Raw genomic sequence first — 16413 nt, 5'->3', positions numbered from 1 at the left:
CCCCCGGTGCTGGGCACCCGCTGCCCCCGCACACACCCCGCGTGGAAGGGGGTTTCTCACCGGCCCCCTTCGCCGCCTCTTGGGGGGGGTTAGTCCCTGAGACCCCGCCCACGGGGACCAGGCTCATGGGGGGATCCCCTGTCATGGGGGCGGGACGGAGCTGGGCGGGGCGGCTCATGCCGGCTCATGCCGGCTCCCGGGGCGGTATAAAGCGGCAGCGAGCCGGAGGCTCTTCCTCCTGCGATCGGTGCCGCTCGTTTCTCCCCCTCGGGCTCAGGTCAGTCCCTGCCCCGGGCGCCCCCAGCCTGCCCGGAAGCCGCAGCTGGGCGCATGGCGGGGCTGATCCCGCCACGGCCCCTGGGAGCCGCGACCCCTCCGCGCTGGGCGCCCCTGGGTGGGCTCCGGCCCCTGCAGCGCTTCGCTGCCTCTGCCCGGGTGACCCGAGACCTGCCCCCCCCCCCGGTTCTCCATGAGCTGGAACGCCTTGCTGCGGGCGGGGCGCAGGGCGGGCTCCCCGCGGGATGGCTTCTGGGGCTCCCCTCGCGGAGCTAAAGGTCTGGAAGGCGCTGCCCCCGTCCGGCACAGAGCGCCCAGCTGCCCCGCGGCGCTGCAACCTCTGTCTGGGGTGAGGTGCGTGGGTTGGGGGGAGGCTTCCCAACGCGCCTAGAGGATTTAGGACCCCAGTGCCCCTCGACCCCCACATCTGCCCTCCCGTCCCAAGGACTAGCCCAAGTCTTCGCTCTCAAAGCAGGGCCGGCTAAGGGAGACGCCGATCCACCCCGCGTCTGCCCGAGGATGGCCAACGGGGGCTTGGAGTGACTCGCCTTGCGCTTGAAATCCCTAGTCACGGGGCGAGACAGTCCAGGTGTTGATCCGCGATCCCTGGGCACAAGACTAGTGGGGCGGGGCTTTCCCTGCTTTTTGTCTTGGCTTTTTCGTGCTGTCTGATTTCCTGCGGGCTGCTGCAGTGACCGGCCGGTCTTAGCTGGTTCAGACCCCGGGCACTGATTGAGCTGTCACTGCAGAGCGGGGTCTCCGTGCAGATCAATACGCAGCGGTTCCGGATTGACGCTGGATTACGTTTCCTTTGCATGCTGGCCGCTGTTCAGATGCCACTTTTGCGTCACTGCCCTATCTTGAATACTTGCAACACTTAAACCTGTAGCCGTGTGAAATGTACTTGGCTCCAATGTGTGCTCTCCTCTCCCTCCCCAGGACAAGGATTATGATTATCAAGTGTCTTGTTTCTAAACGAGTTTCTATGGAAAACCAGGGGGATCAGATAGTCGTTGCACTAAGCAAATTTGACGAGCGGGACACCTTTAGAGAATCCTGATCAAACAGCAGTCGTGCTGAATTACTCGACTAAGGTAACGCTTCAATGTACTGTCTTCCGTAATGCTTTTTGGCTGCATCTGACAGATTCGGTAGCACTCTTGCCTCTGGGACTAAAGTCTGAGCACTAGTTTCATAAAACAAATTGGGCTAAAACCTAATTGTGACTTGGTAGATCCGTGCTAGGTGCCTCTCGGTTAAAAGTCTCGTCTTTCAGGTGGGATTGTTAAATGGATTTCTACTCATGAATGCAATTTTGCAACAACAAAACTTCAAAAACAGACTCCAAAGAGAGACTGCTGAACTTGAATTAATATGTAAATTAGATACAATTAACTTGGGTTTGAACAGAGACTGGGAATGGTTGGGTCATTACACTAATTTAATCTATTTCCTCATGTTAAAATATCCTCACACCTTCTATGGGTCATCTCGATGATCACTTCAAAGTTGTTGTTTTTTTCTCTCTCTCCTGCTGATGTTCACTCATCTCAATTGATTGGCCTCTTACAGTTGGTAGGGCTACTCCCACCTTTTCATGTTCTCTGTATGTATAAATATCTTCTTTCTGTGTGTTCCATTCTATGCATCCGACGAAGTAGGCTGTAGCCCACGGAAGCTTATGCTCAAATAAATTCGTTAGTTTCTGAGGCTAGGTCTACACTACAGTGGGGTTCCGACCTAAGATACGCAACTTCAGCTACGTGAATACCGTAGCTGAAGTTGCGTATTTTAGGTCGGCTTACCTGGCAGTGAGGACGGGGGAAAGCCGACCGCTGCCGCCGACTCCGCTGCCGCCTCTTGCCGAGGTGGATTTCCGGAGTCGACGGCAGAGCAATCAGGGATCGATTTTACCGCGTCCTCACGAGACGCGGTAAGTCGATCCCCGATAGATCGATTGCTACCCGCCGGATCGGCGGGTAGTGAAGACATACCCTAAGGCGGGGTAGGCAACCTATGGCACATGTGCCGAAGGCAGCACGCGAGCTGATTTTCAGTGGCACTCACGCTGCTTGGCTCCTGGCCACTCGTCCAGGGGGCTCTGCATTTTAATTTAATTTTAAATGAAGCTTCTTATACATTTTAAAAACTTTATTTACTTTACTTATAACAATGGTTTAGTTATAGATTATAGACTTCTAGAAAGAGACCTTCTAAAAAGTTAACTGTATTACTGGCACGCGACACCTTAAATTCGAGTGAATAAATGAAGACTCGGCACATCACTTCTGAAAGGTTGCCGACCCCTGCTCTAAGGTGCCACAAGTACTCCTGCTCTTTTAACTCTACAAAGAGCAGCCTAACCAGGTTTGAGGTTAGTGGTCTGATTGCAGTTGCTGATCACAAAATGAGGGCTGCATTACTGGTCTCTAATTTATTACACTGCAAGTCTCTTTAATATGTGGAGTCCATAAATCCAAAGTCTAATCTCCAGCAACTAGAGGGCTGTATATGAGTCTATACCTCTGTGAAATGGTCGTTCTGCAAGATCTCAGACCACGTGTTCTATCCTAGCTTGACCAGCAGCCCTGTTTTCTACAGCGACTTCAGGAGGCAATAAAGCGGTGCCCTTCTCTCTCATCCTTCTAACCAGTGGCAATATTAATTTAGGGTGAAAAGCAACAGAGGGTCCTGTGGCACCTTTAAGACTAACAGAAGTATTGGGAGCATAAGCTTTCATGGGTAAGAACCTCACTTCTTCAGATGCATTTAGGGTGGTAATTACCCCATTTAGAGAGATGTCAGCAAGAAAACACCCTGCTGCATGGAGGGTGACTGGGTGACAGTTCTCAGTTCCTGTTGCCTCATCTCCAGCCATGATGTGGTTACAATGGGGAACCCCACTCATGTAGGAAAATTTTAGTGAAGGCCATTGCAGATCCTGTCCATCCTGGGACCAGAAGTGTCCTACCCTAGCTAGGATTGTGTTCAAGCATGGTGGCTACTAGCCGGCTGCTACTGCAGCTCACTCCACTGGACTGGCTTGTCTGAGAACCTCCTTTTGAAACAGTTTTATAAAACTACAGATGTGAGCGTGATTGCTTTTTAAAAAGCATTCACTGTTGGCCTAGCTCTGTGCCCACTGGAGCAGAGTGAGGCCAGTGATGAGGGATATGGAAAAATGCCACTTGTAGACAACACTAGAATTCCTGCTATGCCAGGAACAGTCACCTGGCAGCTTGATCTTAGCATCCTAGAATATCAGGGTTGGAAGGGACCTCAGGAGGTTATCTAGTCCAACCCCCTACTCAAAGCAGGACAAATCCCCAGACAGATTTTTACCCCCATTCCCTAAATGGCTCCTTCAAGGATTGAACTCACAACCCCGGGTTTAGCAGGCCAATGCTCAAACCACTGAGCTATCCCTCCCCACCCCCATCTTCTGGAGTACGTGGGACCCAACTGCTACCAGGATCATGTCCCAGCTCTGCTGGAGTCCATTTGGACACACTATTGAAATGCAGTTTGCTGCTTTCTGCTCAGATAAAGATAAAGGCAGGTTTTATCCATCATAGGGGATTCCTAGATCTGTGACTGGCCTCCCATCTGGGTAGCCACTGGTCCCATCTACATCAATTTCTGTTTAGGGGGGGAGAGAATCTACAGCTTGATTCTGGGACAGGACGTGCATTGGTCATGGAAACGCAGCCAGCAGAAACTGTACTAGGATACAGATGTTCTCCTGACGCCAGTGTGTATTGGACTAGTCCTACAGCTAGACATGCCTATATGTATGCAATGTTGGAGGGTTTTCTTTTAGGGACACAGGAATTGCCATAGCAGGGTGGGCCAGTATTGGGTCCACTTACTGCAGCCAGACACTAGCTTATGGATCAGTACCAGGTGCTCTGGAGAAAGATACAAGAAACCTGATCACGGACAATAACCCTGACATTCCTGTGAGGGACTAACAACCTGTAACGTTTTCCATCTAAGGCTCTCAAAGCACTTCACAGGCCCCAATGTTCAGATTTGTCTATCGAGGTGCCTCAGTCTGGATCTGTTTCGATGCCTGTTTAGGGACACTTTAGACTGAACTGTTCTTTACAGCACCCATGAGAAGTCGTTCCAGTTTGGTATGTTGGTTTTCCCCATCCTCAGGGAGGCTAGGGGTGCGTCTACACTGCAGCTGCAAGCCTGCTGCCCAGCACAGGTGCTAGCTTCATTGGCGCCAGCCTGCTAAAACTAGCAGCGAGGGGTAGCAGGTCAGGCAGGTTTGAACATTGGTGGCTAGCGTCCAATGGGGCCAGGCTATTTTTAATGCGCTAGGTCGAGTAGCATTGTGCTGCCCTTGAGCACTGCACCAGCTGTTGTGTAGACTCCTCCTAAGCGGCTATTCCGGCAGAACTGAGAATAGAGCCCAGACTGAGATTTCTAGTCCTAAACTTTAACCACAAGATCATCCTTCCTCTGCTGGACAAGAATCTTCTACCACCTCCTCTTGTAGCAGGCTGCTTTGCGAGCCCCTGCAGTCAAACCTTTAATGATGTGATCACTCCATCATGGACTAGGGCTTCTTTCTCCAGATCCCTGTGGGGAGCAGCTCTACCATGGTCACAGTTAATCCAGTTTTTCTCTCTGAATGTGTTCGGTGCTCCTGTATATTATGAAGGCTCACATTGGTTTATGCTTGTTTTGTGGGAGTTCTCCCTACACCGCTCTGAAGTTTCCAGGCTCGTTCTGTATCTGTGCTTTTTTTAAAACGACTTTGATCTGTGCAAAGTCAAGCTGTGGAATTTTGATCCCTTATATTGGTCGCTGTCCCACAGGGGAAGGGCTGCGTGTTTAAAGCTGTCTAACCACCACATCTTGGACAATGGCAGCCAGGTTTCTCTGCTGGTCACAGCCTAGCAATCGGTGCACCCAGTCAGATCTGAGCTCCATGCTCGGCTGATGTATGTTGCATCAACCCCATCAGTCACTAGGACAACAGTCTTTCAGTGGAACAAAACAATTCTTTAGAATCTAGCTGGGGGTGGTTAGTGATGTCATTGTATGGGGAAATGTTAGCCACAACTGGCGAAACAAATCGCCTTCATCTCCAGCTTTCCGTCCGCATGGGTTACCGGACTTGACTTGGCCTGGATCCTGATGCCGCCCTACAAGCACGTCTGCCTCCTCCGCCCTGGTTTTGCACTGAGGCTGTGCACCTCAGTCTGGCATCCAATGGTCTCACCAAAACAAACTTGGAAGAACTCTCCTCCTGTTTTAAGGAACTAAAAATAAAAATGTTGTTACTGTTGAATGAAAGCCTGACCAGACAGACCCAGAGTGGGGGTTGGGTTAGCGATGAAATCGCCTGCTAATCCTCTTCAACGCCCCAAAACTTTTGTTTTTAAAAAACACATGATGGTTGCTTAGTGACAACTTTCCTATTTGCAGGTGTTTTGCAAAACTCCCGCTCTCAAGAGCGGGGAAATGGGTTGCTCAGGGCAGGTCTTGCATGGCCCAGATAATAAACACAAATGTACCAGATGCTGACTACTGGCTATTTCAGCACAGTACCCTAAACACTAAGGAACAGTATTCAGTGTGGGCCAGAGTGGAGGGGGCGTCTCTCAAACCCCCAGAGGGGGTAAATGCAGACAGGATAGGTTACATTTAGCTAGCAGGCTAATAACCTATTTAAGCAGCAATGCCTTAACTCCTCTCTCTGCCAGATACTTAAATGTGTTTAATCCAAGTTTAGCATGGAAGCCAAATCAAGAAGGCAGTGTGGTCTAGTGGTTAGAGCAGGGAATGTGTAGCCAGGTTTCCTGTCGCTGCTAGTCTCCGCTCTGCTGTTGATTCTGACTCCATTTGCCCATTTGAAAAACGTGTGTTACGAATGGCAAAAGCCCTCTGCCTGCCTCTCCTGCCATGGGATAGAACAGGGGTAGGCAACCTATGGCACACGTGCCAAAGGCGGCGCACAAGCTGATTTTCAGTGGCACTCAGTGCCCGGGTCCTGGCCACCGGTCCAGGGGATCTGCATTTTAATTTAATTTTACATGAAGCATCTTAAACATTTTAAAAGCCTTATTTACTTTACCTATAACACTAGTTTAGTTATATATTATAGACTTCTAGAAAGAGACCTTCTAAAAACATTAAAATGTATTACTGGCACGCGACACCTTAAATCAGAGTGAATAAACCAAGACTCGGCACACCACTTCTGAAAGGTTGCCGACCCCTGGGAAAGAAGCATCTCCTCTTGGAATACATGGGAGTCACTTGTATCCCGTGGTGGGAGAACCAGATGCCAGGGGTGGCGCGTTGCTTAATGTGTGTGGTGATCCTTGGCGGACGCAGTGTAGAAAGTAGTAGGGTGTGACCCAGATTTTAGAGCTCTATTTACCACTCCTGTTCCTGTCCCATCTAGACTGGAACAGAGTCCGTTTGTCTTGCCCTTCGCTACATTGGAACGCAACTTGCCTCCTTTCCGCTCCTCGTGCATCACTTGGCTTCTCCAGAGCTGCTCAGAAGCTTGCAGAATGGTTGGATTCAAGCCCACCGATGTCCCCCCAACAGCCACGGTGAAGTTTCTAGGGGCTGGGACGGCCGCGTGCATCGCAGATCTGATCACCTTCCCCCTGGACACGGCCAAAGTCAGACTGCAGGTGAGAACTTCTGCAGGCTCATGCACAGGGGTCTCGAGGCCCATGCTGAGCTCCGTCTCCTTGTGGTGGACGCGCCTTGAGCTGCTGTCGCTGCATGTTGCTAAGCAATGGCAGACGTGCCTTTAGTATTTAATCTTTAACGACGTGTGTTCTCAGCCAGCCCCTGGCCAGTCCAGCGAGCGTGCTAGAGTGTGGGCCTAACCAATGATGCTGCCACCACTTTCCTTGGGCAGTAGTGCCACAGTCGAATACACTTTAGTGTAGATCCCAGGCTGCTCCTGATTCTGTCTGAATTTTCCTTCTTCCCATTGGTCCTAGTTACACCCCTTTGTACTGCCCCCTCCTTGGTGTGTACCCCTCTAACAATGTGTAGTCCACTCCCCACCCCCTGGCCATTGCAAAACTAAGCTGGGCACGTTTAACCCTCCAACTCTTCCCTCCGGCCATGGGGCTGATCCTGCAAGGGGCTGAGCGCTTCTTGTCAAGCACTGAGCACGCCCATGAGCCCCACCGCCGGGGAGTGGGGGTGGGGGTACCGCGCCTCTCCAAACGAGGCCCTTGGATTGGAGGAGGGGGAAATGGAAGCTGCTGTGATTTGTCTAAAGCCTGAGCCAGCTTTCCTGGACGTCGAGGGATGGGCTGCATGGACCTCTATGGCTGTGAATTGGGTTGGGCTCTTTGTGCAAACCCGGCTTGGGTCAGTGGGGCTCTGAGACTGGCTTTTGCACTCGGCTCAGATTTGCAGTGATGGGGCTTCGTTCATAGTTTAAGGCCAGCAGTGGGGGTGTCACTTGCTATGGGGCCGGGTGGGCAGTTGCTCCCCCAGACTCTTCAGAGCTCATTTAAATTTAACCCTCTGCCCCTTTGTACAGGGCACTGGACGTCGGCCCAGACCCAGGGTGCCGGGACACGGCCCGTTCTGGCTGTAAGCTTGTGCTACTGTCTGATGCGCTGTAGGCAGCCGGTGCCCCCCTGACTCACCGGTCTTTGTTTGTTTGCAATTTGTGTTTTAACAATAAAGGACCCGAAGGTGCAGAAAAGCCCCCGGTCTCCAGGAGGGGAATCCGGATCGCACTTCAACGCAGGCCGCTCGTGGGCTGGGGTAGTGAGTTGGGCCAGGGCCCCAAATCACTGTAAACCTCTTCATCCCATTCTCTCCTGTACAGATCCAAGGAGAGACCAAGTCAGCAGCTAACACAAAAGCTGCTCAGTACAAAGGTGTCTTTGGCACCATTGCCACCATGGTGAAGACGGAAGGTCCCACGAGCCTGTACAACGGCCTGGTGGCTGGGCTCCAGCGTCAGATGAGCTTCGCGTCAGTCCGTATCGGGCTGTATGACTCCGTGAAGCAGTTCTACACCAGGGGATCAGAGCGTGAGTTCCCGTTAGCCTCCTTTAACTTGGTGTGGGCCTTTGTCTCCCTCTAGTGGCTGGAGTGGGTAAAGGTTTGCAGCTGCTATGGCTTCCAAGCTAATGGGCCAGGTCCTCTAGTTCGCGCAATAAAGGCTCCTGCTCTCCATCCAGAGGTCGTGGGTTAAGTCCCGGTGATGTGCCCTGGAGGGTCTCCATTGCATCCATTGCAGTGGGGTTAGCTGTGCTGAAATTAGTTTCTGTTGGGGTCAGGTGGCAGTTGGGCTCTGCTGAGAGATCCCAAGAGAGGCCTGTGTATTTACAGGCACTGTTCTAGACAGCCAATAATGGAGCCGTGTAGAGGCTCGGCTGTGCACACGGCCGCTCGTGGTGGCGGCAGCGGTCGCTACGTGAGGGTTGGGTGTAGCTCCAACATCCTGAGGGGAAGGATGGCTTTGTGGGTAAGGCCCAGGGAAGTAGGAGGTTTGGGAGCTGTCCTCTGTGGCATTGGGGTGAGTCACTTAACCCCGCCTCTGCTTCTGTTTCTCGGTTAATGGGGATAACAGTACTCAAGGGACTCCACTCCTGGGGGTAGAGCAGGCTAGGAAAGGGTGGAGAGGAAGCATGGCCCAGTGGTTAGAGGGCTAGTCTGGGCCATGGGAGACCAGCGTTCAGTTCCTCCTTCTGCCCCAGGCTCTGTGTGACATCTGCCCACTGGGTACCAGCCCTCCCCCCACCTCACAGGGGTGCTGGGAGGTGAGTCACTAGCTTGCAAGGGGCTCAGATACAGAGCACTGACTGGGGGCCATGTGCAGACCCAGGACAGAAGCTAAAACCCTGTAGAGTCAGCAGCTCCCCTGGGTTAACTTGACCTTCCTTTCTGGCCTCTCACTCTCTTCCCTGCTCTCTTCGCTAGGTGCCGGCATCGGTAGCCGACTCCTGGCTGGCTGTACCACCGGAGCGATGGCTGTGGCCGTTGCCCAGCCAACGGACGTAGTGAAAGTGCGGTTCCAGGCCCAGGCCCGAGTGGAGGGTGGCAGGCGATACCAGGGGACTATGGATGCCTATAAGACCATTGCCAAGGAGGAGGGACTCAAAGGGCTGTGGAAAGGTTCGTGTGGTTCCCAAATCCTCCGTGGGAGGGGCTGGTTCTAAACCAACACCCAGTTCAGCTGCACTACCCAAAAACCCTGCGGCAGCAAGTCTCAGAGCCTGGGTCAACTGACTGGGGCGTGCGCTACGGGGCTACAAATAGCAGTGTAGACGTCCCGCTGGGTTTCAGAGCTCGAGCAGGAGCATTTAGGGTGACCAGATGTCCTGATTTTATAGGGACAGTCCCGATTTTTGGGCCTTTTTCTTATATAGGCTCCTATTACCCCCCCACCCGCATCCTGATTTTTCACACTTGCTGTCTGGTCACCCCAGGAGCATTTACACGGCTGTTTTTAGCCCTGTTGCCTGAGTCAGGTGGCCTGGGCTCTGAGTCTTGCTGCCGTGAGCTTACGCAATGTAGACGTACCCAGAGCGTCAGTTTTGCTGACAACTTTTTTTCCTTGTTCTACAGGAACATCCCCCAACGTGGCCCGTAATGCAATTGTGAATTGCACGGAATTGGTGACCTATGACCTGATCAAGGACATGCTGCTCAAATACAACCTCATGACCGGTGGGTGTCAGGCCTGCTTCAGCAGGGTCCCTTAAAACTCCGGCTCGCCAGTGCAGGATGCTGACCTTGTGTCTGATTGCGGAGTGCTTTCAGTTCAGACTTCACCGGGCAGTGAGGGGGCTAAAGGCCATCCAGGACTAGATATGTATGGACCCAATTCTGACTGAGAACGTGGGATCCTACTCCTAAAAAGGGAGATTGCGACAGTCCTAAGTGAGAACTGGGAAGTCATGCCAGAGTAACGTCTGCTAGCGCGTTCCTGCCTGCGCTGAGCAATCGCTGGAAATCAGCCGGCTTTACTCAGGCACTGTAAATATTGCACAGCTGGAATGACCCACCCATCTCCTATTGCATTGGCCAGAAGAGGTGCCTGGCTTATTCTCCCCTGCACAGCTGGAAAAGAGGGGCTGCTGCTGGTTCAGAGGGTGGAGTGAGAAGAAATATTCCCAGGCCACAAGGGGCTAGTGGAGCCAGTCCTTGGCTGTCGTGCAGGGGGCAATGGCAGGTGGATCTAGGTAGCAGCAGATCCATTGGCTCTAGTCTGGCCTGCTGGGAGATCCCATAGAGCTTTGCACCTGACATGCAGGGCTGCCTGCCTCCTGGACAGGCTCCCAGAAAGTCCTGTGGAACTGCACCAGGAGGGAGGGGGTCAGGGAGGGAGGGTGTTCTGCGTGTTGTCCCCTAGTGAGCGCTCTGGCAATAGTGGTGCTAGATTAGCCCCCGAGCAGCTGTGGGCCAGGCTACTGACATGCATGCTCAGGTGCCCGTCCCCTCTCCTGTCTGGCAGATAACCTCCCGTGTCACTTCACCTCTGCCTTCGGGGCCGGTTTCTGCACCACGCTCATTGCTTCCCCCGTCGATGTAGTGAAGACCAGATACATGAACTCTGCCCCCGGCCACTATGGAAGTGCCGTCAGCTGTGCCTTCACCATGCTGAGGAAAGAGGGGCCCATGGCTTTCTACAAGGGGTGAGTAGAGAATTCGAGCAATAGGAGCTCTATGCCACCCACCTCACGTAGGGCTGTGTTGGGCATACCAGCGTCCCTGCACCTGCCACTGAAAGGCAACCACCTCTGAGGTGGAGCCCCAGCAGCTGATCTGTGCATGGCAAAGCTCTGCACTGAGACCGCAAGCGAAAACACCCCAGGCTAGGGAAGCGGCAAGTGTTGGAGGATTTTAAAACCTTGGGCTACAGAATCCTTCTGCTTGGAGGATCTGAAGCCCGTGACTTCAAGTGTGGAGCTCCCTGGCCCAGGCTAGCACATCAGGGCCGAACTGATACCCACAGGAGCACTGGGAGGGGGAAGGGAAGAGGATGGAGCCATCCTTGGATGGATCCGTTCCCAGCAGTGACCAGCCCTTCAGAGGTGGATCTGGAGGCCCGTGGCTGAGTTGATGGGGCAGTTGTAGTTCAAAGGAACCGTGTGCAGGAAGGGCCCGTTCCTGATTGCGGATCTGTTCCTGTGGGGTCCAGGGGCAGCTCTGCTGGTTCCATACTAAAGGAGTAAACCAGCAGCAAGCCGTGTGAGCCCTGCAGAGCCAGCCCAGCCGCTGGAGCGCTAGCTGCCCTATTCTCACACTTCAGCAGAGCCCTAAGTTGGGCCATGAACACCTGGAGGCAAAGGGCTGCCACTGGTGTGACCGAGGGAATAACTGAGCCCTCCTTGCTGGTGAGGTATAAGGAGGGAAGGGTCTGGCTTGACTCTGATTCCAGGCTAGCTGTCAGCATTGCAAACTCTGACCGCCTTGCTTAGAAACTGAACCCGTTTGACCTGCAAATTAAGATCCATGGAGCCCCGTCCCACCTGTTCTAGTCTGTCTGCAGCTGAACTGCGCACATAGGTGAGACTGATCTGGCTAAATCCAAGTGTCCCGTTCCCTGCAGAAGCAGCACTTTAATTCACATCAACGTCACTCTCACTGGCTTATCTCCTCCTGGGGCTGCCCCACGTGGGGGAGTGAACCAAAGGCAGAGATCTGAGCAGTCTCAACCCACGGAACTAGCTGTGATTCTTCTCCCCTCTCGCTGGCTCTAGGTTCATGCCCTCGTTCCTGCGGTTGGGATCCTGGAACGTGGTGATGTTTGTGACCTACGAGCAGCTGAAACGCGCTATGATGGCCGCCCGTGGCTCCTGGGAGGCCCCTTTCTGAGCCTGCCACGTCTGCAACCTGCACCCATGGCAGGAGCCCTCGCTAGCACAGACTGTCCTGTCTGCGCCCAGAGATTGTCTCTGGACTCTTCCAAGCTGCCTCCAGCCACTAACATGTTGGCCTCTAGGCTCTGAGCTTTTTATTTCTGCTCATCTTCTGGAACAAAGCTGGGCCTGCAGGGGAAGAGCTGTAGCTGTACTCCCCTGGGAGTGTTGACCCTTTAAATTGGGGGGTTATGTTTTTAATGGCAAGTTTGCTTCTTCCAAATGTACCATTTCTCTCCCCCCCCCCCCGTGCCAAGATCTGATGGACCTAGGCTGATGAGACCCTCTGAGCTGTAGTGCAAGAGGCAGGAATTGGAGTTAGCACCTGGGACGTGGCAAAGCCCTGTGTCAGCAGCCTGGTACCTGGCAGTAAAATCCCTCAATCGGGGAGTGAGATCCTTCCCTGATGGCAACCTTCAGTTGGATCATTCCAAGGGCTAATCGCTAGAGCCAACGCGTTCAGCCTTGCGGGCCTGGCCTGAACATTCCACTGCCTTACTCTGTATTTCGGTGACTAAGTGCTTGACTTTCCCAGCTGCAGAGCTCTCGACTCCCCTCAGCTCGGCAGAAGGGGCAGATTCTTGGTGCCTTTGGAAGGCCAAGCCACTTCTTTGCATGCCTGAATACGGATTAGGGGACCTGACTTCTAGGCACCAACACTTTAAAATGCTGGCCTAGAGCTTTATGGAGCAGCTGTTCCCAGGTCTAGGCAAGGAGTAAGGATTCTAGTGCAGTGATGCTGGGAAATTGGGGAGGGTGGGTCAGGCAGGTGATGGGTTTTTTTAGTCCTAGTACCTATTTATTTATTTTTTTTAAAATGGAGAGAATGTTGTTGGGCCCCCCAAGTTTCCTGCTGTTAACATTGTTGTGATGGGACAGCAGCTGCGTGTTTGTGTCTTAAAATAAAGCTGGAGTCAAACTCGTCACCTGCTCCTTGTGCGAACTTGCTTTGGAGGGGAAGATTAAGCTGCCGCTTTTTGCTCAGGAGTGTATCGAACTGAATGGGCCTTCGCCTGCAGCCCTCTGGCTTTGGGTGCCTGACTAGAGCACTTCCTGAAATGGGGCCCCTTGAAGGGGGGTGTCCATCTGGGCACCCAAAATTACCAAGTGGGTCCACTGAGCCCTTTTTGCTACCAACCAGCCTGCCTCTCTTGGCACAAAGGGTGGGTTATGATTTGGAAGGAGAGGCTGTTGGTCTTGTCTTCTTGCTGACCCCTCCCATTCAGCCCCTAAGGATGATCCAGCAGTGACAGGAGCTGAAGTCAGGAACTAGATCAGAGCTGAGGCCCAGCTAGCTCCAACAGGGGCTAACAGCAGCTGGTTCAGAGGAAGGTTTAAAAACCACCCAGTGGCAGATATGCAATTCCACCCAACAGCCTGCTCCCTACCAGTTAGAAACTAGCTTAAACCTGAAGCATAAGATTACATGTTGCTATCATGGATTATAGCATCTCCTATGTCAAGTGATCCTACCATGTTCTTGGTGACTTCCTGTGGCAGTGAGTTCCACAGTCTAACTACAGGTCAGGGAAACAGTTCTTCTGATCAGTTTTGACTTTGCCGCCTTTTGACCCTCTCCTGGTGAGAGGCAGGCAGTGCCTCTGCCTATTCTGTTAGTAGCCCTCCCTTTAGTACTGCCCCTTTACCTAGCAGAGCCCAGGGGATGGAAGTAGAGTGAGAGCTGTGTAGGGAGGGGGAGAGCAGCCTTCCATTGCCACTAAGCAGAATTCCTACTGACTCAAAGGCCCATGAATGTACACCCCCCCCCCCCCCACACACACAAGTTTTGGCCTGAGACCTAGCAAAACACCATTGCCTCCATTAAGCAGCATTATTTTCCCCTTCAAGCAGCAGAAATGGCCATTAAGTATCTGTGACGAAGTGGAAACCCTTTCTTCTCTTCTTTCCCCCCCCCCCCATGTCTGCTTTGCCTCCCTACCCCACCACACAAGACCCCTAGCAGCTCCCTGCTAGTGCCCAAGAGTCACAGGTAGGGAGGCTGGACAGAATGGAAACTGAGCAAGGAGAAATCAATCCATTGCTTGGTGCTGGAGAGAGGGAGGCCATTGGTGGGGAGGATTTCCAGGGCTCAGGCCAGCATTAGGCAGAGGGGATCCCAAGCAGGGGAATGAAAGGCATTTCTTTCTCTACATGCAACTGTACTTTGCACAAGGCTGGTCAATTACATTTTTCTAGCATCTTTCATCCCTAAAGGCTTTCCACATTGCATCAGCCACTATGGAAATGCAGCCACCTCTGGGGCAGAACAGGGCAGCTACAACCTGCAGTTTAGGACTGGAAGTGAAGAACATCAGCCTCCACTTGAAATGCAGGGAGGAGTTGAATGGGGCCAGGACAGCAGCGTTCCCTGCTGCTATAAGAAGTACTGCTGAGCTTTAACCAGTACAGAGCTCAGTTTTGTCAGTAACCTGAGCTGCTGCTTTCATTGCCCTTCCCTGCATTCGTTAAAGGGACTGTTCCAAAGACACCGTGCAGTGGGGGAGCCATTTATAACACCACCACCACCACCACACAACCAGTGACCCAATCTGTATGAATAGCTAGAAAGCTTTATTCCCCTGGCTCCCATGGAGCTGAACTCACAGCATCCTTAAGTCAGGAGTGCTTGTCTCAGGAGCTGCTTCTTGGCTGGTGTGAGCCTTTCGGGAAAGCGGATATCAAAATACATGATGAGATCCCCTTTATGGGTGGGGTCACTGGGCAGAGGCATCCCTTCCCCCGGCACGATTTTGAAGTACTTGGGGCTAGAAAAGCAAAGGCCAGCGTTATGCAGGAGGGTACAGGGAGTAACCTCCCTAAGGCTGCAGTAAGAACACACACCTGGCTGGAGTGCAGGGGAGGGATGATCTCATTAAGGAGCAAATTGTGCCTCCGGGTGCACCAGTGCGGCTCCCTGCGAGGGCAGGAGCTGGCCCTAACGAGCCTGCTAGGGGGGATGGATGTATCTTGGAAAAACATGTAACTATTTCTTTAACGTGCTGTTCTCTGAAACATGATGCTAAAAATGGGCTTTGGGGCTCTCTCTTCACTTTGCCTCAATGACTCCTATTGGCTTTCCTCCGATGCTGCCCTGGGATCTGAAAGGCCAGCTGGGTTCATTCTGGCTCAGGCACTGCCATTGGGCAGAGCGGTTCTGCAAAGCCTATGTCTGCCCTGAGTGACACCAGGGCAAGGGGTTTGTGCGGCTGCAGCGAGCTGCCTGCAGTGGAGGTGTCTGGATACCAGTGTGGGCAGAATTCAGCTCTGCAATCAGAACTGAGCTAACAATCCTGTTAATGCGCCGGGTCACCATCCTGGAGCTGTGTGGGCTCCGCAGGGCTGGCAGGAGTGAAAAACAGTAACCCTGGCGGTGTTTGTGCGGTAACTAGATGTCGCTCTGCAGGCACAGGACGAGCAGAGCTGCTTACTACGAAGGGGTCATTTTTACAGTCAGGCCAAGACTTTCAAAAGCGACTAGTGATTTGGGGTGCCCAATCTAAGACCCCTTTAAGGAGCCTGATTCCCAGAGAGCACTGAGCCCCCGCCCTCGGACAGTCTCGAGGTGCTTCCCTTTGAGCTTCCCAAATCACTAGTGAGCAGCTCGCCTTCCCTTGTGAGAGCAGACCCTTTCCAGACACCGGGCGAGCAGGGTAGTTTGCCTTGCTGATTGCATACGGGGCTATTTCTGCTCCAGCACTTACTGGACTATGTCATTGATGGGAATATTCAGCAGCCTGTCATCCAGGGTTCTCACATCCACTGTACAGCCAATCAAAGCCTGCAAAAGACAGAGCGAGGCAATGAGCAAAGATGTTCGTCGGTCCTGTGATTCTGTTATTCCAAATAACAGGCACAGGCGGAAATAATTTGTGATCCATGGAAGCCTGGGTAAGGCTACCCCGAATGGGCCTTTACACCCTGAGTATTCCTCCAGGCACAAGAGGATCAGCCCAGTGGAGAGGGATCTTCTGAGTTCGGACCGTGCAGAGCCAGCAGACTGGCTCCTCTGCCACGAGAAAAGGGGCGTGTGGCTGAGGCTCTGCTGTAACCCCGGGTGGCCTCCAGCTATTTGTGCAGCCCCCAAGCTGATCTACATTACGCTGGGGGGATCAGATCGAGCCAGAACTGACAGGCTTAACACTGCCTTTGCACACCCCCTCCCTCGAGCCACATCCACCAGAGCGTCTGGTGTGAAGAGTGACAAAGTACCCCTGAGTCCATTCATGAGAGCAAGGGGGAGAGAAGCTGAAGATATTTCGAAATC

At 53.0% G+C, this 16413-nt stretch overlaps 2 protein-coding genes across 2 annotated transcripts in view; one reads left to right on the top strand and one right to left on the bottom strand.

Annotated features, from left to right (window-relative positions):
* The first annotated feature begins 6707 nt into the window (after positions 1–6707).
* On the top strand, positions 6708–12382 carry LOC112116105 (mitochondrial uncoupling protein 2). The gene is made up of 6 exons (XM_029911564.1): positions 6708–6938; positions 8105–8312; positions 9205–9399; positions 9853–9954; positions 10742–10922; positions 11991–12382. The coding sequence occupies exons 1-6, from the start codon at positions 6813–6815 to the stop codon at positions 12103–12105; spliced, it is 927 nt and encodes a 308-aa protein (XP_029767424.1). The 5' UTR covers positions 6708–6812; the 3' UTR covers positions 12106–12382.
* Positions 12383–14760: 2378 nt separating this feature from the next.
* DNAJB13 (DnaJ heat shock protein family (Hsp40) member B13) overlaps positions 14761–16413 on the bottom strand; it is a 20016-nt gene continuing 18363 nt past the window's right edge. Inside the window, exons 7-8 of the mRNA XM_026651657.1 lie at positions 15851–15927; positions 14761–14914 (exon numbers count right to left, since the gene is read on the bottom strand). Coding sequence (XP_026507442.1) covers positions 14761–14914; positions 15851–15927 — 231 coding nt within the window. The remainder of the gene's footprint in view (positions 14915–15850; positions 15928–16413) is intronic.

This window comes from Terrapene carolina, unplaced genomic scaffold (assembly GCF_002925995.2).
Source record: "Terrapene carolina triunguis isolate 2854851 unplaced genomic scaffold, T_m_triunguis-2.0 Scaffold97, whole genome shotgun sequence".
NCBI lineage: Eukaryota > Metazoa > Chordata > Testudines > Emydidae > Terrapene > Terrapene triunguis.
Note: the sequence above shows the minus strand (reverse complement) of the source record. Positions and strands in the feature narration are given on the sequence as shown.

Excerpts from the sequence above, each read along its gene's own strand:
- LOC112116105 (XM_029911564.1), top strand. The coding sequence starts at position 6,813 with ATGGTTGGATTCAAGCCCACCGATGTCCCCCCAACAGCCACGGTGAAG. Across the intron at positions 8,313-9,204 it reads CTACACCAGGGGATCAGAGC|GTGCCGGCATCGGTAGCCGA; the intron begins GTGAGTTCCCGT and ends TCTCTTCGCTAG. Across the intron at positions 9,955-10,741 it reads CAAATACAACCTCATGACCG|ATAACCTCCCGTGTCACTTC; the intron begins GTGGGTGTCAGG and ends CCTGTCTGGCAG.